The sequence below is a fragment of the Mastacembelus armatus genome, chromosome 18 (assembly GCF_900324485.2).
Source record: "Mastacembelus armatus chromosome 18, fMasArm1.2, whole genome shotgun sequence".
Lineage (NCBI taxonomy): Eukaryota > Metazoa > Chordata > Actinopteri > Synbranchiformes > Mastacembelidae > Mastacembelus > Mastacembelus armatus.
This window is the reverse complement of record NC_046650.1, coordinates 8,521,878-8,545,998: the sequence shown is the minus strand read 5'-3', so window position 1 is coordinate 8,545,998 and position 24,121 is coordinate 8,521,878. Positions and strand designations below refer to the sequence as shown.

General features: G+C 40.5%; 1 protein-coding gene across 2 annotated transcripts in view; it reads right to left on the bottom strand.

The window, feature by feature from the left end:
- shroom4 (shroom family member 4) overlaps window positions 1–24,121 on the bottom strand; it is a 52,229-nt gene that overhangs the window by 9,925 nt on the left and 18,183 nt on the right. Inside the window, exons 2-4 of one of the 2 annotated variants that reach the window (XM_026328997.2) lie at window positions 23,687–23,838; window positions 7,234–7,443; window positions 581–3,521 (exon numbers count right to left, since the gene is read on the bottom strand). In XM_026328997.2, the coding sequence (XP_026184782.1) occupies window positions 581–3,521; window positions 7,234–7,443; window positions 23,687–23,838 (3,303 nt within the window). Of the gene's footprint in view, window positions 1–580; window positions 3,522–7,233; window positions 7,444–11,058; window positions 11,514–23,686; window positions 23,839–24,121 lie in introns of those variants that run through there. The other variant, XM_026329005.1, reaches the window with a different exon arrangement.

Here is a 24,121-nt window from a genome sequence, read left to right as displayed (position 1 = left end):
AAAGGCATTACATGGTTTCAGTGTTGCTGGGACACAAACTGTTCTTTAGCTCACCAAACCTGCTGCTGTGAATTGGTCTTGAGGCAGGCAGGCTTGTTAACATACTTGGCAATGCGTGCAATTAAAATGACCCTCAACAGGGTCGCTGCCTTAAAATAATAATGCTGCTAATACAGAAAATATTTATCAATAGTGTTTTGGTTGCAGGCTTTCCAGTAGGCTCAGTTGTCAGTTCTCACAATTTAACAGCTTAAAACATGATGATATTTTAATGTTTGCAAGTAAACAGGAACAATTTTAAATCTGGAGCACCCTGGTAGATAGTGCGGACATGCACCACAATGCCAGGTTTCATTTCGAACATTAGTTTGTGATTGGGGGGGGGGGGGGGGGGGGGTCAGATTCTGTTCAACAAACCAAGAAGTTGGTTAAGTTGAAGTATGAAGGATACCCAACTTCAAACACAGCAGCAATTTTTACTGTTTTTACAACACCTGACCAACTTTTTTGGTGGATGGAACATGGATGTGTTGATGCATATGGGTGCATGGCCTTTTTTGAGTGAAATGAGCGGTCTTACCTCTGTCGGTGTGTAGCTCCTCACTGCGTATCCACGGTGCCGAGGTAGCTCCACAGACTGAGAAGCAGTGCTGACTGGATAAAACGCTGATCGCAGGACTTGATTCTGGGTTTGGCTGTGGGAAAGCACCTGAAGGTTGAGCTGGAGGTTCTGGAAATTGTCCTTGCGTTGGAAGTCTGGATGCTTTTCTTTGATCCCAGAAACACCATAAAACTCTTCATGTGTGATGAGCTGAGTATCTTCTTCCCTTTCCTTTGCTCGCTCTCTCTCAAGCGCTTTCTCTCTTTCTTTTTTAAGCTGGTCCTTCTCTCTGGCAATCTCCATCTCTTTTTCTCTCTCCAACTCAAGTTCCCTCTGCCTTTCCTTTTCCCACTGTCTCAGCCTCTCCTCTCGTTCCCTCTCCAGCTGAATCTCCCTCATCCTCTCCCTCTCCATTTCCAGTTCCCTCTCTTGTCTTTCCTTCTCTTGTTGCCTCTCTATTTCTCTCAACCTTTCTTGTTCCCTTGCTGCCCCTTCCCTCTCCCTTGCTTGTTCCATCTCCTTCTCTTTCTGTCTGTCCCTGCTGGTATTCACAGACTGCCTCCTGCCCTCTATAGTGTTTGAAAGCTGGAAGGTTTCCTGCTGAAGTCCCCCCTGGTAGGAGTATCTCCTTTGGGTTGGATGCAGACTGAGCTCCTTTCCCTGGTGTTCAAGTTGGTTGGGAGGTTTTTTCTGCTTGCGACTTGACAGACTTGAGACATTTGACCCAGAATTGACTTTGCTTGTCTCCTCAAAAAACTTCATTCTTTCTGCAAATGAAAGGATATCAGACTCCTCCATTCGAGATAATGAAGAGCGACTGTAGGTAGAGCTGGATGAAGAGTTGAGGGGATAAAATCCATGCCGTGACTCTGTGACCCCTATCACCCTTTCATCTGAGGCTCCACACCGTCGGTCTGTTGGTGGTTCTGGTTGAAGTTTATGCTCAGGAGTCCACCGCCAGCGGCGGGCTTTGCCAGCAGGGGCTGGTTCCTCCACAACTCGGATGCCAACACCAAAGCTGGATACACCTGGGTCCAGGATCTGAATGGACCTGGACACTTCATTGTTTTGAGTGTAGGCTGTTGACTGAGGCTGAGTCTCCAAGACATCAAGGTCTGATTTATTTGAGGTGCTTAATTTCTTGGATGGTGCTGTGGTCCTGACATCTTCGGGACTTATAGGTGAGGCAAATGCCACTTTGGTACTCCTTTCTTGGAAAGACAGATCTGGGTCTGCCTCCTCCTCGTGGGCATCTGGACCCTCCTCATGGACAGTTTCCCCACTACAGAGCAAGCCCCCTGGGCCCCGGCTCCTCTGTAGCTGGGCCTTTTTCCTTTGGATCTCATTACGCAGGTTTGTAGCAAATCGTTCGCTGCGACGACGGTTCCGTCTGTGGTTCCTTGATGAGTTTGATTTCTTCATGACTCCCTCTCCTTCCACATTATCCTCCTTCCCCCCCCTATTTCTTCCTTTTTCTACTAATTTCTGCTCCTCCACCAAAGTATCCACACTTGCAGCAGCACTAACAGGCTCAAAATCTCTGTCCACTATTTGGTCAGAGTTCAACCTTCCATGGGTCGAGGACCCAGTGGGATCCCCCGGTACACTCACAGAGCGACCCCAATGGTGATGATGCTGAACTGGAGAGAGGGACCCGCCATTTACACCCATCTCTGTGTGCTTCTCACCAGAATCTCCATCATCACCATCCCCTTCCAAGAAAACAGATCCTGGGGTGGAGCAACGACTGCCTCCCCATTTGTTTGATGCAGTGTCAGTTTGGTCGTCAGGTTTTTGGTCTTCCCTCACAGGCCGGGTTGATGAATGGGACCACTGGTTGCTACAGGGGGACAAGGAAAGCTCAGAATTGTTTGATGGATTGTAAGGCTCTACTGAAGAGCTGTCACTGTTAAACTGCAGCAACTGAAGTTGTGTTGCAAGGAGCTTCTCAGGAGCGCTGTGCCGGTGCAGCCCTGTAGAGGAGTGCTTGGTCTGGGAGTCTATATGTGACAGATCTTGAACCTCCATGGAGAATTCTGTAGGAAAGAAGCCAGGACGAGATGAGGTGATGGGGTCTATAGAAGATGTCACTGGAACAGAAAGCAGATCTGAAGGAGTCTCTGAATTGTAATCCTTATTAGCACTAGTGTCACATCTACTATTTTTTTCAGTGTCTTTAGACTGCCTTTGGATATACTGTAAATCTAGGGTATCGGTTTTGCAATTCCCAGTTCTGTCACCTCTTTCTGGTGTAGAGATCCCATTGTGAATTCCTGGTTCAACATTCAGAGAAGAGTTGTTTTCATCGTAGTTAGAAAGACCACTGTCAACCGGAGCAGAGATGCAATGTTTGTTGGCTGCATTGGGGTGACTCCGGGTTGCCCTAAAACTGTCCTTTCTGGTTGGAGGCTGAGGAGGGTTCATTTTTCTCTCTGTTCCTCCTCCTCTGTTTTTTATGAAGTCAAAGTCTCCTCCCCTCCGCTCCTCCTCATAACAGCAAGAGGAAGGCCTCTCTTTTACCTCAACAGGCCTTGGTCTCGGTCTAGTGAGAGACCTGGATTTGTGTACAATAAGCTGACACTCATCTGGGGCCTCACCGGATGAACGCCCCAGAGTAGAGGTATCAGCAACTTCACAAGCTGGGCCCAGGCTCTGAAGGAGGTTATCCATGGAACAGGATTCACCAGGCCTTAGTGGCACTGTTGCGTAGTCAGATGTGTTTGAGCTGGCAGAGAAGGAGCTATAGGCAGAGTCTCGCTTGTTGTTGAAGAGGGTGGGGTCGACTGGTGAATTATGGGAGTCAGAGTATGGCTGCGTTGTGGGTGTCGGTGTATCTAAGCTCTCCATGGAGCCCAGGGAACTGCTTTGGTCAGTGGATGAGTAAGGTCTGGACAGCTGACCCCACTGCACGGACAAGTCACTGCAGAGAAATGGAGAAACAGAAGATTAATTTAAATGTTTCACGAGCATCAGCGATGCCTTTGGGGATAGTTCTTGAGGCAAAATAAACGACTGACGTCACTTTGGTCTCTGGGAACTTGCAAGAGGCATACGAATTACGGATATCATTACGATGTTACTCCTTGATAGACAAAATTGTTAATACTTTTAAAAACAATGTGTTTAAAATACTTCTAAATGACAGATTTTGATTTTTCTTTCTGACACAAGTACAGTATTTGGTTCTTGAATACAAAGTTTGAACTGTACAGCCAGGGAATCTGTTTTTTATCAGTCCTGTGCTGAAGATCCAGGGCAGTCCCATGTGTTTCTTTCAAACCATTGGAGAAAGCCTCTATAGATGAAGAGGGATTTCCTCCTCATCATTTCTGATTGCCTGGAGTCAAAATCTAAGTTATCCCCAGACTCCTCTCATCCTCTTTCTTCTTCCTATTTCATTCCTTGAGAATTCTTCATGTCTCATTCCCTTTACCTCAAATTTAGATTTATTCCAAATGACAAATGTATTTTGCAGTAGAAACCTAGTCACTGAAAATGATAGCACACAATGGAAACTAATTTGCTTTCTTTTCAGCTTTGCACTGATCACATGACAGGATGTTCACCGAATAACCCACTCATGTTCTTACAAGTACTAGAAAAATACAGTAATTTCCAAGTAACTTTAAGTCTGTTGAATCTATATAACCAATAATAACAAATCGTTATTTTGTTTTCTAGGGCTTTACAATCTTTACGCTATTATCCAGTGCTACCACTTGACTAATTAAGCCTTGATTAATATTAGGACAAACCCCAACACCTGGGAAAAACAAGGAAAAAAAAAGAAGAAAACTCAGCAAGAGCAACAGAGAACAAGACATATAATAAATATATATACAAATATTGTGGCTGACCAGTGAACTGCATGCATTCATCCACAAAGTCCTGGGTTTGAATCTTTAACCCATATGTTCTATTTCTTTTCTCTTTGACATGTAACTGTCTAGTAACAAGCCATCAGACCCATAAAAATCATACTAAAGGAGGAACGGAAAAAGAATTTCTCAACAATCCCCATTTCTTGGGACAACTGCATAAGAAAAAATGACGGAGTTATTTTCAGAAAAAGGAGCACTTAGGCAATCAGGACAGAAAAAAACATTTCACACATACTGGCTGTCGATATTAGTCCCAGGAGGCACTTGATGTTCTTGTGCTTGGTGTAAATCCAACCTTTAAAGTTCCTAATAAAAACCTTCAGACACTTTATTGTGGTATTTCTTTTTCCTATAAAAAGGAAAAAATGGTCACTTGTCCTTTTTATTTCTTTGCTGCTTTATTCAAACAGTGTGGAAAGTTGCCAAAGGATGGGTTACAGATGAAATACTAAAGGGCTCTTATATCTCCAGACTGTTTCTGTGGTATTTACGGTTTCATGCAAACACAGACAATGTAACTGTGTTTTAGAAATGAATGTATTTGTTTGGCAGTCACTGGTTTTCATTCATTTCTGTACAACATGAAAATAGAGACCTTTGCTGTTTTAGGTTACACTGTCCTCACAGTAAAAGTATTTCTAAATATTGCAGGTTTTTCATTGAAATTATCACAAACGAACTGGGACCAGTTATGAATATTCAGGCATAGTATTAGAGGGTGAATAAAACTGCCAGGTGTACTCTACTGTGTGTGCTACACTTAACAGTAATTTGAACAAAAACAGGGCTCTAACACAATGCACCAAGTGTGGTAAGTGGGTGGACAATGGTCATTGAACAGTAACTGATTAATGATTTAAGTCACTTTTCATAATGATTTTTGGTTCCAGCTTCTTGAATGCGAGAATTTGCTGTTTTTCTTGATGTGATGTTACTGCATTCACCTAAAAAGGTTTGGAAACTGCACAAATACTGGAATGGACCTGGAAAGACGCTAGTCATCTAAAAACAAAGGATGACTTTACTCTGAATAGTGGGAAAATATGTTTCATTATCTGCATGAGAAAATCGTCTTTTAAAGGAAGTGAGTCATGAATGAAAAAGAAGACACTGCTGTATAGATTTGACCTGGGCGGCAGAAAGAGGAAGAGAGGAAATGAGACAGGAGCTGGACGGGAAATGATGGTCACTCCTGCCTGATCAAATGGCAATGTGGAACATGTGAGCATGAGGACCAACACAAGCACACATACACAACTACGTAATGGGCCATGTACTGTAGGACGTGTATTCAGACTGGCAGTGTGTAAAACACAGACACATGCATGTAAACTTCACCAGCTGATAGCTACTGTGTGAGTATTGATGAACTTGAAAACTATTTTTTCCTCAAACACTCATATTTTGTCTAAGTGCTTACATAAAAACACACGCTTACTTAGTGCAGACTGTACAAAATGTCTCTCGCCTTCACACAAACACAGTTTATTGAATGTCTTCCTCTCTTTGTCCACATGTTCTGGGAGTCACATGCCATTGTCCAGAGTTATGCCGGGAGCTGCCTCCTCATCAGATGGTTTGTGTGTGTGTGTGTGTGCGCGCGCGCGCGCGTGTGTGTGTGTGTGTGTTTGTGTATGGGATCAGGCAGAAAAAACTGTGGGAATAAGAGACGCACACATACGCACACAGCTATCTAATCCACGTGTGACTATTAAATCTAATAGTGCTACATTATCTCACTGATTCTTATCAAAAAGAGAACAGTACAAGCCACTGGCCTAGCATGAGGCTGACAAACAAAGACATAAAGGCTATTTTTACTGTGAGTCAATACACAGACTGTGCAAACTTCCTCTTTTCAGTTCTAGCTGGTCAGTTGTGAGAATTTTCTGCTTTTGTTCCTCTTATGTGATGGTTAGGTGAAGGCAGTTTTATTGACCAAATGGTTAATTGATTAATCTAGTAAATGATTAATAAAAATGATGGCTGGCAGTATTCTTTTGGGACAACTGTGCTTAGGGGCTCAACAGACTATAAAAAAATCTGGAAAGAAAAAATAATAATAATAATAATTTTTCTATTTTGAGTCCACCTGGCCCCCAGAGACAGACAAAGAACAGGTCACCAGTGGGACTTGGTTAGTTATACAGAATCCACAAATAGACCATTGAGCTTCCTGCGTGGGCAGTGTTAACATTACAACACCAAGATGTCACCTGTTTCCTGCTGGCTTATAGGGACCAAAACCCCCAGCAGTGACAACATCCAATGAAGTCACAGGATCCCAGTGCATGACTCAAGTGTATTGTATGGCACACTCTACTTAGAGACTCGATTTTCTGTAAGAATGAAACAACCTAACTGACTAAAATTAGGAAGTAAGTCGAAAAGGAATATATTCACACTATTTCCCCAAATATATTTCCACTAACAGCTGATCAATTCCTGTAAGTACACATAAAAGAGAACCTGTTCACTGTTTTTCTTTCTAATCCAATGCTGCCAATGCAAACCGCAGTATCTGAGATTTGTGCATGCTTCTCGCTATCATTTTCTCTGTATACATATCTGCATAAAAACTCCCAGATGTAAAATCATGGTATATACAACACTTCTCTCTTATTTATTGTCTAGGGAGGTGGATCCCAAACTGAGGCGCATGTCTGAAGATGGGGTGCAGTCAGAACTGAAGAAACCCTCTCAATAATGCAGTTCAATCAGACATCGGTGATGTGAGTGATACTGTCTCACCTGTTGTCAGTTGTGTGCCAGGGTAGTGTGTAGGGGCCGGGGTGGAGATGCATGGCAGATGGAGGTGGTGGAGGGGGGAGAGGAGGGGAGTCCGCGGGGGGCAGGCAGGGCAGAGGAGGGGGAGATGGGGGAGGTGGAGGGGGAGGAAGGGGCAGCTCTGATAGCTTTGCCAGATGCCAGGAGTGAGGCCTGATGAGAGGGACACTGCGCCTGTGAAGATGAGAGGAACACAAGGGACGGTCGATAACAGAAGAAAATCAGCATGGTGTACAGCATAATGAGCTGCTCCAACACAAAGTTCATTATTAAAACAGGTGAATTAAGGTTGTCATTACATTTCCCATGTGGGCTAATGTAAATTCTGTGTAATTCCAGGTTTACCATCATGCAATCTCCTCCTGTTTCCAAAAAGGATCACAAAAGGAACACAAATTCTAGGCATCATGTAGTTCTTTTGTTTGCTTATTTATTTGAACAAAACAGTTTTAACCAGCAATGAGTGCTAAGATGACATCTTTATTTACAATCCCAGTTTTAAGTGTCTTACAAAAATCAGGGTTCACATAAAACTCAGACCTGCAACTGGTACATTGCCAACTCAAATTCTGTGGAAACGACTTCCTAAAAAGTTGCTTAGACTTCCATTTGGCTGCCATTAAAAACTCTAACATGTACAGTAAGTTCTCCAGTCTGATCTGAAGTCGGACATTCCAGTGTATCCCATGATATTCACTAATTCCCTTATACAGACTTCCAATCCAATATTGTAGCCAGATTCTACTCAACCCCCTGCAGACAGTGTGTATGTGACAAAGAAGAGAAGTGTTTAAGAGAAAAAAAATGCTAGAACCAAGAAAGAAAGAAAAGAAAGAAAGAGAGAAAGAGTAGCCTCCATGGTGGTAATCCCATTTTTTTGGACACTCCACTGGGAATACTGTCCCTGGATGGGAATACTGTCCCTGGATAGAAATAACTTTGTACAAAAATCTACCAGAATTGTTGATTTGAAATAGACTTAAGTCACAAAATTAGGGACTTGAGACTTATAAATCTGGTTGTTGTAAAACTTGACTCTGTCAAACCTTGACATCACAAAAACGTCAGAAACCAAAAACACGGACTACATGGTAAAAGTCTACTTTATGATTTGACTTGTCTCAAATGACGTGACACTTGACTTGAACTTATCTCAACTGCCTTTAGACTTATTTTGGACCTGTCTCAACCAAGACTTATCAATGCTCAAACCTGACTTAGACCTACCTCAGTTGACTGGAGACTTGGCGTGAGCTTTTTTTGATTGACATGAAAATTAACAAAACATTCACTTGTCATGAAATTGTCTGAGCTGAACTGAGACTTGCCTTGAATTACTTGAGACTGAATAAGACTAGACAAACTTGTGTTGGATCTATCTCGATTCATGTGAGCCTGGACTCTGACTTGTCTTGGCTCACTTAAGACTCAATTTTGACTCACCTCATTTGATCTAAGACTTAATTGGATTTATCTCAACTGCCCTGACTCTTGTTTTATTAAAGCTAAAACTTGATCAGGACTTGGCTGACTCGCTTGACCTAAAGTCGAGGTCACATCAAAGACTCAAATCAGCCATGATTTTTTTTCGATTAACATATGATGTGATTTTGGCTAGCCTTATTTAACACGCTTTATTTCCAACCTGGAAAGACTTCAACCTGACTTAGTCTTTGTTTTGACTTTGGACTACTCTCACAGAACGTCAGACTTAAATCCCTTTGTAAAAACAACAAAAATAAAAACTGGATAGTCAGGTACAACAAAAAAGACCTAATGTTTGATTTCAAACGACACCTCAAACTTAAAGTACAAAAATGTAAAACGAGACTATTCTGAGTTTTGCAGACTCTGAACATTCAGAGGTACAATTATGGAAGAGGAATGTGGATCCTGGCATGGAGAGGGAAAGGAAAGGACCGTTTGTGAGTATTATTGTTTATGATAAAGCAGGAGCAGGAGAACCATTTCCAAAACAAACACTCTTGTTTCCTGGTTCTGGCTCCTTAAGAGGGATTTCTATCAGAGCCCACTGATTGTTCAACTCTGCTGACAATGTCCTTAAATTATCCCCTGAGAAAGTTTATGTAGAGCCTGTTGTATGTGTGTAGATGCCTGTATATGTCTGTGTGCATGAAAATGTGTGGGAACTATCCAAACTCAACCAGACAAAATACCATTATCAAACCTACCACAAACATTAGCAGACCCCCCTTTTCACTACCACCTACTCTTTCTCTCCAAGTTTAGCTTTGAGAGATTGATGGCTATGAAAAACAAAACAAACACTGGTATACCAAAGTTAGATGGGGATGTCCTGGAAGCTAAAGAGTTAAGCAGTTCAAAATATCATGACTAAATAAGAATATCATATAGAAAGCATTTTCACTTGCAAGTCTTAGTAGAGATGCATGGATTTGGGGATGAACTGATGGGGATGAACTGATGTTTCCTAAGAACACAAGGGTGGCCAAGATGTAACAGAATCTGTTCCTTCAGTGGAAAACTTTTGTTTAGCCTCAAGCGCAGAAAAGCATCCACCCAGAAAAATGTGCAGTTTTAGGTGAAATATTCTATTTATCTCAAGGACAGAAATCAGAAGATTTGCTGCTACTTTGCAGCTCCACCAATGCCAGTGGAGAAAAAAAAAAAGGAAAAACTCTTTTCTTAGAGAACAAAGTGTTAAAAAGGCTTCTAAATCTTTTGTTAAGGGTTGCATTCAGCAACATCCACCGAGGCTCCATAAAGTCTGTGTCCCTTTCATTTATAGGACACAGGAAATTCACAAAGCACTGGCTAAAACTCTCCTTTTGGCCACAGTGACTAAAGTAGCACCTACAAAGGCCACTCTCAACTGTACAAGTTTATAAAATTATAAGCCTGAGAACTCCCTTGTTTTTGTTTGGGGCACTGTAATCCCCGCTGACGCCAGTAAATAGGTTCAGAGATGGAATATGTTTTTTGAAGAATTGTCTGTCATACAAGAGATTAACAGTCATCACAACTCCTGATGTAGAAACCAACTGTTGTGCTGCCATGAAGGTTAAATATGAGGCACTCTAGTCAGATTGGCAGCACATGGCGACGGCCAATGAATCAGTTTTTTTGTAAACAATGGACACAAGATGCGTAATGGTGGCAATAAAACAGAGTTGAGAAGAAACAACAGTAAGAGATGACAAGAAAAAGATCAGATGAGACTCAAAGGCAGAGAGAATGATGAATTCTGTCTCGCAGCTTCTGAATGAGCCTCTATGAAAGGATCTGCTGGAATGTCCCACTTAATGCTCAGAAATTGCAACAGCTGACTGATACCGCAAAGGTCAACGCGCATAATCTGAGTCACACACTGTCTCAATACAGTACAGAACGAATGCCAGACAAGCAGCCAGATAAACAGACTACGACTCCATACAGCCTGATGGATGTGAAACTGTTGAAATACATGACTTTGAGCGGAAAGGAAGAAAGAAGGCAGAGATGACTGAATTATTTAAAATAAAAGTACGTTTAAATGGGTATGTTTGTGTATCAGGCTGTGAGCGAGTGCATCATGTGCTCAACAACACCTTCTGGGTAGAAAACAAAAGCATTGACACTGATTCTTCAAGGAGCCAAACAACAAAAAATATAAACTTTACATTTTCCCTCACATGTAGGTAAGAAAATAAAGCTCTTTAATTTTTCAAACAGTAGAAAATAAGAGTTTTATTTTAATAATCCTCAATAGAAATCTTTTATGTGGTACCCCAACAAAGATGGCAAAAGATGCAAGACTTTCAAACGTACCAGACTCCAGAGGCTGAAGCATCCACAGTCAAACTGATCCCAGGTCAGATCCTAGCATCCCAGATAGCCAGAGTTCAAGTTTAGACTTGTGATTCTACTTAGGAAGCCTTAAAACCCACTCAGAAATCAACACACACCTCTTCTAATCCACCTGACAAATTTTCAGAGAAGAGTCAGCACCTTGTAAAGTGTCACAACTTATATCTTTTGCCCTCAAGCCAGTTGAGGTCTGCTGAGACAGTCAGATTCCATCCACAAGGTGTGAGACTTGGCAACAAGTGTAGTCCGAGTTGAGCTGATGTCCATCTGAAGTAGCTGGCAGATTCTGACCAAGAGGGACAAACCAACCAATGATCCTCACATCCCCTCTCCCTCCTTTTCCTCTCCTCCTCCCTCGCTCCTCTCACTGGAAGACAAAACATGGCTATTTCTCCCTGCTGTACTCTACACTTCTCTCTCTCACACCCCTCGCCCTCTCTCTCTCCGTCTGTCCTCATCTCATTCCTTCCCTGCCTCTCTCGCCCCCTCCTAGGCAGGATGTGTGACTCAGTGTGAGAGGAAGCATTGTGGAGGGCAGATAAAGAGGTGGACGGCTGCTAAAATAATACCCAGAGTTCCACGCTGTTATTGTTTGACTAGAGGAAAAATGCAGAGGTACTTCCTCCTTGGATGTGTGTGTGTGTGTGTGTGTGTGTGTGTGTTGGTGTGCACCTGTGTTTGCAGAGCATGAAGAAGAAATCGAAAAGAGCAAAGAAAGCAGAGACTGCTGGACAGACAAGGGGGCTTTTTCATTTTTGGCAGAGAGACGAGAAAAACAAAATGTGGTGAAAGAAGGGGAATGTAAGAGAGGATGGGAGGTCTGTGGAACAATTACAGACAAAAACAATGAGCAGGCGCAATGGATGACACATGAAACATGGATGAACAGCAGACAAGCAGAAAATCTTTGATTTTTATCAGTCATTATTGCTGAGATGTGTAAAGAAATATTATTCTAAGAGCAATGGATTTGACCACCTCACTCTGATACTGAGAAAAACTGTAGCTAAGTGGAAAAATAAAGCTTTATTAAAAGTGAATCAGGGTCAGCTGCAATTCCCTAAATTGGTAACGCTTTAGCAGCTCCACATGCCAGCTATTTCCTAATCATTAAGTATCTAGAAAAAAGCATGTAGATTTATAATAATACTAATAATACTTCATTTACTTGAACTGTTATGAATTTAAAGAAAAACGCCTTTGAATGAAGCTGAACTGATCACTTTCTATTAATTAGTATCAAATTACATGACACTTCCTCAGAAACTATGTGGAATCTAATTGTAATTTATATACCTCCAAATAAAATATTGCCATTCTAGGCAGGGAAAGACTAAAATCAGACAGTGTATGGAGAAATTAGTGGTTTCAGACAACGAGTTGACCTCAACCTACTTCCCCCATCACCACCACCTCATCAAAAGCTGCCAGTTAAAAGCATGAACACAACAGACAGAAGATGTGACAGTAGGATTACTTAGGGTCTGAGGGGATCCAATCAACACCACCGGGTTTCCTTCGAGCTGAAACTATAAAGGTGGTATTTTAAAAGGACTGCCGTCCCATTTTACAGACAACAGCCAAGTGTTTGATTTTGTTTTGACTGGATCATTGATTTAACGGTCATTATCTGTAGCTGTGTGTAAAACCTTTATCGGTGTCACTGTTTCCCTCATTGTTTTGACCAGACTTGATCCCTGTGGAGCAAACATCGAGAGGTGTGAGAGTCCGACATTAGCTGTGTTGAAGTTTAACTAAGCACACAATAGCAGACACTTAATAACATGAGTCTCTCAGTGGGCTTCAAAGGATTTCCTGGAGACATATATCTCCTGCAGACTACACCGAGATGTGCGTGTGTGTCTGTGTGTGTGTGTGTGTGTGTGTTATGTACATGCATGTGGTTAAATTCCTAACATTCTCCTGTTTTCCCTTCAAAAGGGTGAGAGGTCAACTATGATAGAAAGGCCAAACAACCTCACCTCTTCCCCTCTGCCCCTTTGTGTCTGCCTCTGACCACAACCTATTTGCTTGCATTATGGGGCACTACCTGTGTGTGTGTGTGTGTGTGTGCGCACGCTATCAGAAACCTGTTGTTTGCACTGTAGGCCCTAGTCACCCTTCACTATGGATTTCTCAATGGCAAACAAATACTTTTGGACATGCATTTAGTGCAGGTCAGACAGACACAGACATACACACAGACAACTGCTGCTGGTTAAAATGGCCATGTGCGCGCGTGACACACACCGTCACACACACACACAGCCTTTTTGCATACCAGGTAATCAGTACAGTGAGACTGCCCTCATACCAGAGGTACATGGCAGGAAGGGTGAAGTCCACTTTAGCCTCTGGAGCACAATGCCCTGTTTGTTTCTTCTTGATCCCCTAGATTGTGTGTGTGTGTGAGTGTGTGCGTTTGTGTCAGCGTGTAATTGGTACACTACTCTTATTTACTCCATCCAACTGTCTGGGAAATTTGAAGTTAATTTTTAAAAACCAAAACACCAATCAGAATCTTTTACACTGGTCAAGTTAAGTCATGTCAGAGTGGTTTACCTAAACTACAGTCAAAATGTTCTGGATAAAGCTAAAATGTGCTCCCTGTAACTGGAGCTGAAGCACTGAAGTTAGTGAAAGTGGCAGGTGAAACGAAAGTATAGAAAGTAGGAAATCGTGCCTAGTTAAGGTGTAAGAATTGGATGGCGTGTGTGAAAGTGCTAAGAGGAACTGAAAAGTCTGAGTAGGATTGTTAAAGTTGAGCATGCATCTTTTCAAAGCTTTAGCTGCTTGTCCAGACTAAAACGGCATTTTTCTCCCCCCAAAACACAGTTTACAAAAGAGGGTCTCCAGAGCGTGTAAATCTGAAAGCGTCAGCTTGGTGTTTCAGTGTGTACAGAGCAAACAGAGCTTTTCCAAAGCGGTGATGTAAGGCAGCCCAGTGAGGGTCGGGAGGGCTCAGTGCCAGTAAAGTTAAGACAACATGTAGTCGGCTCCCACTTCCTCTGAGATGGTCCGTTTTATGCATCCATACAGTCGAATACCCTTTAAAGAACTGGTTAGCTGTGGCAGGGTATTAATGTTCTTCACCTACTACACTTCCTAGTCAAAAACTTGACACAAAAAAAAAAAATAGTGACTAGTAAAGATTTAATTAAATTCATTAGTAGACACTACAACTCTGTGTTTGAATGAATGTGTGATTGTTATGATTGGTTCCTGCGTCGTTTTCCTTATCTCTTCCTGGTTGCCAAAGGGTAACCAATAGTTTGTCAACTGTGACCTCGTTCCTTGCTCCTGACTGTTTATTTCTTCTCAATCAGTCCTCCTCTTTGGTCCTTCAATTTCCTTGTTTATCAATTATTTAGCTCTAGAATGCCCATTTAATGAATGTAACTGCCTTGGAACAAAACTCTAAGCAGCGGATGGTGGGTGAATATCAGATTTCAAAACAAAAAAGGAGGAAAAGAACTTGCTAAAAGTCCTGCTGTGTTTCAAATCTGTCATTTGAGGTTGACACTGTGCAGCAAATTGAGCGCAACCAAAAAAACGATCTATTAAAATAACTGCAGTGTGACTGGAGGTTGTTCATATTGCAATGTCTAATCAGTTTTTTTAATCATTTATGCAGCTGGAATTCCTCCTGTCTCACAGTTTATTCAGTCTCCCTCCATCTTTTAACACTGCAAACCTAGCTGTTGATGGACTAAACATGAAAATGGTTGGGATCTGAAAAATCAAGATGAAAACTACAATATATGACTAATTTCACATATTTAACCAAGTGTTCAAACAGACTTGCTGACAGAACGAATCCATTTGATAATCATGTTGTTTATAATGTAAAAATATTAAACATTTCAACCTCTAAAAGGTGCAAACTTACAGATTTGAAACATTTTACACAGAAAATAAGGGAAAATGAATCGATTAATACTAATTAATAATGACTATTTGTTTTCTTACCAAGCTTCAGGGGTGAGGTAGGTAACTGGGTACAGAGGTTGTAGGGTTAAAGGTCATATCCTTATCCATATGTCTTAACATTACTGATTTAGTATGATGACACTTAATGTCCTGGTTCCTCTTCCGTTCCATTACAGAGAAACATCTTTTTAACATGTGTTGGCCGCTAGGAATTAGTGTGTATATGGCACAACCATGATGTCTCTGTGTGCGTGTCCGTGGGGGTGTGTGTGTGTGTGTGTGTGTGTGTATTGGGGGGGTCAAACCAGTGTCATGGAGTCGGACTTTAATGGGCCAGTTAATAAAAACCAGACAAGGGGAGACAGATAAACTGTAGCAGACCACACTCGTAGAGTATGGACACACTCGCCCACAAAGACGCTCACACACACATTCCTGCTCAGACACTGTACCTTGGCTGCAACTGATGATGATTTTCACCAGCCTAGTGATTAATGTGCTGAATACTTTGCAGATTAGCTGATTAATCTTTTGGGCAATAATTATCACCAGAAGTTCCCACAGCCCGAGGAGACATCTTGAAATTGTTTCCAGCCTTGTTACCAGTAGCAGGAGGTAGCAAAAAACAGCACTGTGCACTAACAAACAAACAAAGTAAGGGACTAGCTAGAGAACACAGAGGGGCATATAGCACCTACACAGTTGGGTATCTTTCTTAGGAGTTGACGGAGAGCAAAAAAGAGCAGAAAAATGACTGTTGAATTAATAACTGTTTTCATCTGTGTCTGCATAATGTGTACCTAGGCAACTTTGTGCTAACACATTCAACATATCAGTTTTATCGGACAAAATAAAAGTTTTTGTTTCAGCATTTTTTGGCCAGAGATTATAAGTATTGATCAGCGTCACAGCTAAAATTGTTTACTGCTAATCAGGCCTGGAACCGTGTGTGTGTGTGTGTGTGTGTGTGTGTTCGTGAGTGTGCGTGAGGAAGAGGTCTTGAGGAATCTCAGGAATGTCTATTGTTCAGTTTGGGAAGGAGTGATGGGGGGCAGACTATTGTGTTTCATGGTTCTTGGCACCACAGATCTCAGTCTCGTCCCGGTCTCCAGGGACCCTGTGGTACAAAAATCTAAACAACGGGATGTGTGTGTGTGTGTGTGTGTGTGTGTGTGCGGTTTTGCCCATTTGTCAGTCTGCAGTAAAAACAACCAAATGAATGTTTGTGTGTGTGTGTCTGTGCGCGCGTGTGTCCGAGCCCACAGGCCTCCCGCTAACAGTCAGAAACAAGCATCTACTATCATGATAAAAAAAGGCAGTCAGCATGTAGATGGAGAAGAGCTGAACTGTCAAAGGCTCAGCTCTTCCAGGAAAAGACGAAAAAACAAATGTTGCAAATGAGTAAAACCAAACAAACTGTGAAACTGAGCAGCTTTGAGGAAGAACTGAGGACTGAACCAGACACACATTATAGAAGAAGAAGAGGAGCAGAGTCGAATAGGTTATCTAAGAGGAATAGCCAAAATTTCACAGTATTATATAGTTTGTGCTATATTCAAATTTATGTTTTTTTCCCCAGACAAGACTGCAAATTATGAAGATTTTTCTCCCAGGAAACTAAATGATTTACCATTTAGAATTTACATTTAGTTTTTATTTTATGACTGAGTTTCCAGTACCTTTTTTATAAAAAATATATATATCACAAATTAATGTAATGTAAATTCATGCATAATGCATAATAATTAGTAATGTACAGCAACCATCTAGCAGGCTTTGGCTGCTTTCCATTGAAAATTGGAAACACTGAGAAATTGGATTAAGTTCAGGTAACATTTGAAATATTTCAATATTGAATCTTTTTTTTGGTACTTTAGTTTGAGAACTATAAAAAAAAATTTACAAAATGATGTTTGATATCTGATCAATGAATAAATAAAGAACATTATCAATCTGAGAAGACCTTCAGTAACTGACAGCTTTGACATATTGAAGATGTTTCAGTATGTAGAAAAAAAAGTAAGTCTGTTACCCACCCCTATGCACCGCAATGTTAACACAAGCTATTAAATATGAAACTGACAAAAGGCTCTTGTTCATGTTCAAGTCAGGGAACGTGGCAAAACATGTCAAAATCTTATTTCACCAAATACACAAACCCCAACTCTTTTCTTTTTCACCCACTTTCCTTGTTTCCATTCTTTCATCTCTTCCTCCTCCTCCTCTGTCCTATCTTTGGAAAAAATAAATGTTTAGTTAATGTGTACCAGAGATGAAAGACCAAGCCGAGATGAAAAAACTTTGTCATAAAGTCCTGTTTACTCCATCAAAACATCAAACATAGTATCAGGCTCTCTTGTAATTATCATTTTAATTTCCTCATGCTCACTCCTGCCACTGTGAGTGTTTCATGCTGCCACGTAACTTCAGCCTGCATCTGAGTCTGTGGGAGACTTCCTGCATTGCTGCCCTGTAATCTGACGGTTTTTGTTTTGTTTTACTTTTTTGCCCCCCCTTTTACACAATTTTATGTTTTTCTTTTGAGTTTGAGAGAGATTTCCTTCCAAAGTGAAATTTCTGTTGCTTATAAACTACATTGTTTCAGTGGTGAGTTTTGTAGGCAAATTCATATCAGACTCACTATGAAATAAATCAGTCCTAAAAAACAAGATGTTGAATAAATATAAATATAGAGGAATAAAACTTTAAAAATGGTTTTATAAACCTTTTGGCAAACAAGAGTTATAGAAAACTGCATAAATGAACACCTGCATCTAAAGAGCAGTTTCCTACTCCATCAGCAGCTACAAATAAACTGTTTGGTCTTTGTTCACATCCCATTAAAGTTGCTTCTTTTTAAACAAACATACACACACATTTCGCCAACGCGTTAAGCTGTACAGGAAGTAGGGAGCAGTAAGCTTGGAAAAGAACAGGAAATGATGCAAAAGTTGAAGAATGTCCTCCTGCCTTGTCCTTGCAGCCATTGGTCTTTCTACAATTGTGAGGACATTCATTGACATAATGCACCTCAAGCTTAACTGCAAAAAGCTAAATGCCTAACCTCAATCTTTACTTTAAGCCTAACCCTAACACACACACGCGTGCGTGCGCACGCATACACACAGAGTACCTGTGGATGAAACCAGTGTCTCTGAAAACAGGAAGTATTACAAAAGAAACATTTTTAGTTTGGGCCAACAAAAACATCCCCATTCTTCCACTTCCAGAAATATATCACAAAAATCATCACCCACTTAAAAACACACAAATAGTTGCAAAGAAAAAATACTGCTGTTAAATCACAGAGAGAAACAAAGGACACACGGGGCATCAAAGATAAAAAAAAAAAAAAGGAAACTATAGATATCTGATATTATAGAAGCTAAAAAAAATGCTCTTTTGTTTCAGGCTGATCTGGCCTCCACTTATTTGTTTTGACTGTATGGCTGCAACTAGCAAGTATAAAAAATGTTTCCAGTTGATTTTGTATTGAACGACTAATTTCTGTAGCTGTACTGACATGCATATCATGTAACATGCAGGTATGGACATATATGGTTCAATTAATGTTGAGATTATTTACTTTGGAAGCAGCACTTTTCCACTGTCACCAGTAATTTATATATATATATATAAAGAAAGAAAACTCAACATTTTTACCTTGCTATTCATAAGATGCATCTGCTGATGTAAACTAAGCTTCACAGAAAGAGATCTCAGAAGACTTAAGGATTGTTAGGAGCTGTTTGCATAAAGCTGGACATTGTTAGCAGTAAACCACACAGCAAGTTGCTGCTGCTGCTGCTGCTCTCCAAAAACAGCTTAAAGCCTGATGTTTGCCAAAGAGCATCTTCACACACCACAAAGCATTTGGGGTGTTTTGTCAATTAATGCAACTAAGGTCCAGTTTCCTTCCTAAGTTTTCTATTCATGTTTTTGTTGTCATACTTCACTGCACTTTTTAAAATATTGGATGTTTTAATTAGGAAAAAAAACACAATGGAAGGTTTTATAATGCTAATAAAGCATCAATCCTGAACAAATATAATGGACCCAAGCACAACACTGTCTTATCCCACCAATGAACCGCTGGGCAGACCAGTAAATTCCAGTGGTTTGCCAGATATAGCCTGGACTTCTTTAGGCCTGTTCTTCATTTTTACAGTGCAGGACAATGCTGCAAGCCTGAACTGTCTATGCTTTATTGAAAAAAAAATAGAAGAACAATAATGTGAGTGCTGTGGGGGGAAAAAAAAAAATCATCAACAACTAACTGACCACTTCTAAAACATACAGCAAAAAAAAAAAGAGCTATGAAACTAAATGGGAAACTTCTGAGCAACATTTGAAACTGGAAAGTTTATAGGAGTCCAGAGGTATGAATCAAGCTATTTTTCATTTCTACTGTTAGACAGCTCCTTATTAATATAATGGAACCCTATCAAATACAATACACCCTTTTATAAATCCAATGCAAGCCACCACATCACACACATCACATCTTCCCAAACTGAGTTGTGCACAAAAGCGCTATTTTCCAAACCTTTACTAAAGTTGAGCAAATCTTCATCTCTCTTTGCCAATTCCACATTTCCTTCCTCTGCATTTACATCCTATAATTAAATCCATTCTAGACATGTTTCCTTTCCTGCTCCCTCAGTAAAAAACACAATTTCTTCTGAAATGCTGTTACCATAAAATACAGTACAGGGGAACCCCAGTGAGTAATTTCTCAGTGTTTCCACGACAACCGTAAGAAATCCGTGCAGCGACGCTCCATCTCACTTTACGATAAGTGAGTTTTAAATCAGTTTAGAATAACAGAAAAGTTACTAAGTTAATTTCTCACACTTACTAACATACATGTACACACACTCACATACGATATTAAAACACGCCAGGTGGAGTCATTGAAATTTGGCACAAATGTGTGGAGGGCTGCCATCTTGGAAGACCAGCTAGTTGTAGCTTGATAAGAGCTTTTTTTGTTTGGTTTTAACACACTCACACTCAATGTTTAACAGGCTACAAATTCTCCACAAGGGGCACTGTTTATTTGTTGTCAGACTTGTTCTTCATATGCCAAAGAGCACTATAGGTAAGGAAAGTAGTTGCATATATGTTAATGTTTCCACCAACAGGAAAGGAAATTCATTCTTTAATATTAACACTAGGACATGAAATACATTTTCTAGCTTAGGTTTTTGAAATTTTTAACACCTGCATTTCAGATTGAAACAATCAGAGCAGTACAAACCTCCTACTCCTTTATTTTGGTTTTACATCATAAGAATACAAATACATCAAGGAAAATAAAGTCCTTTTTAATTGTGGTCCTTTATATAAAGACAGCATTGTATAAAGAAGCATTGCCCTTGTTTTTAATCTGCAGCTGCTATATCTATGTCTGCCGATGAATTAAAAATGAGTATCCTTATTTTTGATTCAGTGTGGGATAAGAGACCAGGGTTTTATTAGGTGTCTCACCAAAAGAGGAGCAGCTAAATAGGGCTGTGCCTAAATCTGAAATGTTCTCAGCAGTGAGTCACCAGTTTGGGCCAATAATCCAGTATATTTATTGGCCTCAACTTTGACACTAATTAAAAAAAGTTCAGCAAAGACTGATGCTGTTGATTAACTAACCTGTGTATTAATTACTAAGGGCTTTGCCAAAAAGGTTAATTGTGCCCCAAAGAAATGACTGTACCACTAAAACTTCATCACACAGGCACACAACCCAGGATTTTATATTCTTAATAACAACCTACTGACTCAGAAAAGAAACAGACATCCATCCATTCACTGTTGGTACGCCATCTGCGTACCAACAGTCCTCTTGTTTTACTAAAAGAAGTGGTAATGAGTTTTGGCTTTTGACTAAGGGTCTCTTTCCATTGCTAAAACTAAGCAGAGCCAAGTGTGCAAACGTGAGCATTTGATCATCCCTGAACAAGCTGTATGTGTGTGTGTATGTGTGTGTGTGTGTGTGTGTATTTTCTGGCAGCAGACTACTGCAAAACCTTCCTGAGGGTTCCTCTAAATGCTGTGACGTCACTGGCACAGAGTCAGGGTCAAAGTGCAACAAAGTCCCATTCAATATGTATGTAGAGCTTGGTGATTTGTGGCAACATGTCAGTCGAAGTGAGGTTGATTCATGTGTGTGACTATGTTACAGCACGTCAGGCAAAATACAAATCACATCTCTATAATATGCAGAATGAGAGTGATAATAATGTGGATGCAACTCACATCAAGAAAACTGCTTCATTCACACAAACTTCATGCATTAAATGTAATTAGGTTGTTGAATGTCTTATTTAGAAGGCCTTACTTTCAGTTGAACCCATTAGGCCATATATATTAATATATTTGGGCTGCCTGTTGGACAAAACTACCAATATGAACAATTCAACTGGGCTTCAGAGAAACTGTTTACTGTCTGACACTCTATAGAGTAAACTACAAACCATGTAATGAAGACCGAAATGTTAAAAACAAATATGATTGTTGGTTGCAGCCCTAAACTTTGTATCATTGCTGAACAGCTGACGTTGCTCACTTTGGAGAAACGGTCTTATCAGTTGACAACATCCAAATGAATGGATGACTAGAGAGGAACAACTGTTGGTTACATGAGTAGCAAATATGAGCACTTTTGCTCTCTCACACACACAGTCACACCCAAAGACACTGGGAAAGCCCCTTAAGTTTCAGACACTCACTACATACCAGACGCTGACACACACAGTGGATTTAACCGGGTGAGATTCTTAAAGCGATTAGCACTTTTACAACACTCTGTTTGTCCATCTGTCCTTGTGTCTGTGCGAATGTGCCTTTATACTGTACATGTGTGCAGATGCTGATTTGTACAGTACTGTATGTGTGTCTCCAACAGCATTAGAAAGGTGTCTGTCTGCTGAAGAAAACCCAGCAATGTTCTGGATGGCTGATCTGGTGTCAAATTCAGAACAAGATGTGTTGCTGCCAAACAGCTGTCTGATGTCTGCAAAGACTTTGTGATAGTCTAGTCAAGTCCAGTTGAGCAGAAAAATATATATGTCAGAAATGGAAAAAGTCATGGTTCCTTTTTTTTCTCTCTATGCAAAATAAAACGTTAAAAATATGATACAAACATTTGTGCTGCATTCTCACCTCTATCCACTAAGTGGCAACATCACATGTTAAAAAGGGGTCTGGACTTGGAACACTTCTTGTACATTAAGTTTTAAAAATGTCTTAAATAATTGGCTTAAAATATGTGTGGGGGTCAATAAATCCAGCAAAGAAAAACATGGAATATAACTCTTCCTTTTCAAAAGCAAAACTAAAAATTACAGTCAAGGTGAGAAGTGCTAAACTGGAAATCTCTGTTAGACCTCAGCCTCTCTGCGCCAAACAATTTAAATCTGTGTTGATAGGCTGTTAATCTGACCACAGATCTGCACAGCGGTCCATGACGCCAGCTGGGCCTTACTCTGCAGAGTGGCGATATTCCTGTCATTAGTTCTGCTTCCATAGCCAAAATACCGGGGAGGAGGAGCAGGATGGGGAAAAGAAATAATTTCCCCTGCTGTGTCAGCTCAGGTTAATGTTTAGGAAACAAACATTAAAGGTACACTAATCATTTTTATGTTAAGAATCGATCAAATGACTGACTATAATGTTAAAGAAGCTCATTGTAATAACAAACACATAGAAGGTGGCTATTAACTAAGATAACTGACAAGCATCAAATGACTTGAGAGTTGGAGATTGAGCGTTCCCTGAGGTGTTGGTGGAGACCAAAAACAGAGCTAAAATAAAATGAACAAAAGAGCAGAATTTGTTGAATGGACATAAACACCATGTAATCTGAATATTTATTTTGCTTTGTCTCTGCTGGATGGGTATATAGGTAACTGACCAGCATCTTGATGATGCGTTTTTCCTGCCCAAAGAGCCCAACTTTGAATTCAAATCCAAACTTTTAAGCTTAAAAGCAGAGAAAACGTTTTCATGTTTGTATGTTATTTTCTGATTTCGTGTTAATGAATTTTCTACAACAGAGTGCCAAGTTAGCATTAACTCAAAATTAAATGGCCACAATCGTGAGGAAAAAAAAGCTCCAAATACCATAATTTTCCTTTAATGATCACAGGAGTTCTTCACAGGAAACTGAAAAGCTGTAATTTATCTTGACAGCTTTTTAATGATTGATTCAGTGGCTTTTCCAAATGAAATACACACATCACAGTCGTCCACTCCTCTGTTCTCAGAGTTTATCAGCTTCCCTTCTGACTCCCTGAAGGTCAAAGGTCACTTCCTGCGAAACATTTCCTATCTGACAACGTTGCTTTCATGTGTGTCTGGCTAGCAGATTCTTAACAAACCAGGAAAGCACAGTCACCTCCTTCTTGTCTCGTCCCTTACCCTACCATTAAGGTGAGTCAACATCAAGACAACAAAGTGTCTGTAAAAAAGTGCAAAGACACTTTGGATAAACAAACACAGGTTTAGGAATAAAGCTCAAGTATTTACTTTAATTCATAAAAACTATTAGGGGAAAACATTCAAAACAAGCATGCAGATATGGCATGTACATGCCAAAGATTATAATGAATATGAGCTCTCTCCGATCGTATTTTACGTGGTTGTCAAGTTGTGTTTTTTTTACCTCCTGACTGTAACCTTCAGTATCCTGTACGATCCTTTGATGAGGATGAGAGCTTCCTGTCTGCTGCCGTAGAGGGCGGATCCATTTATGTTAATGAGCTCGTCACCCACTTTCAGTTTCTTGCATTTGGCCGCCTTCCCCCCATCCTCGATCTGGAGACAAAGACATGAATTGGTTGAGATGAAAGAGAAAAGTTGGATAGTATACAGAGAGACATTCAGATCAAGAATAAAAAATAATCGTAAGAATAAAAAAGTCACTCAAGGATATGTCCGCACTGCCAAGCCGAATCATTTAAAACCCATTTTTGTCAAACTGTCTCTGTCGCCATGGCAACAGCTCCCTAAAGAAGAGAATCTCCAAAACAGCCTGGACCAAACATCCCACAGAAACCCATCACATTCTTCTGTAATACACTGTGTGTGTGTCTTTGCC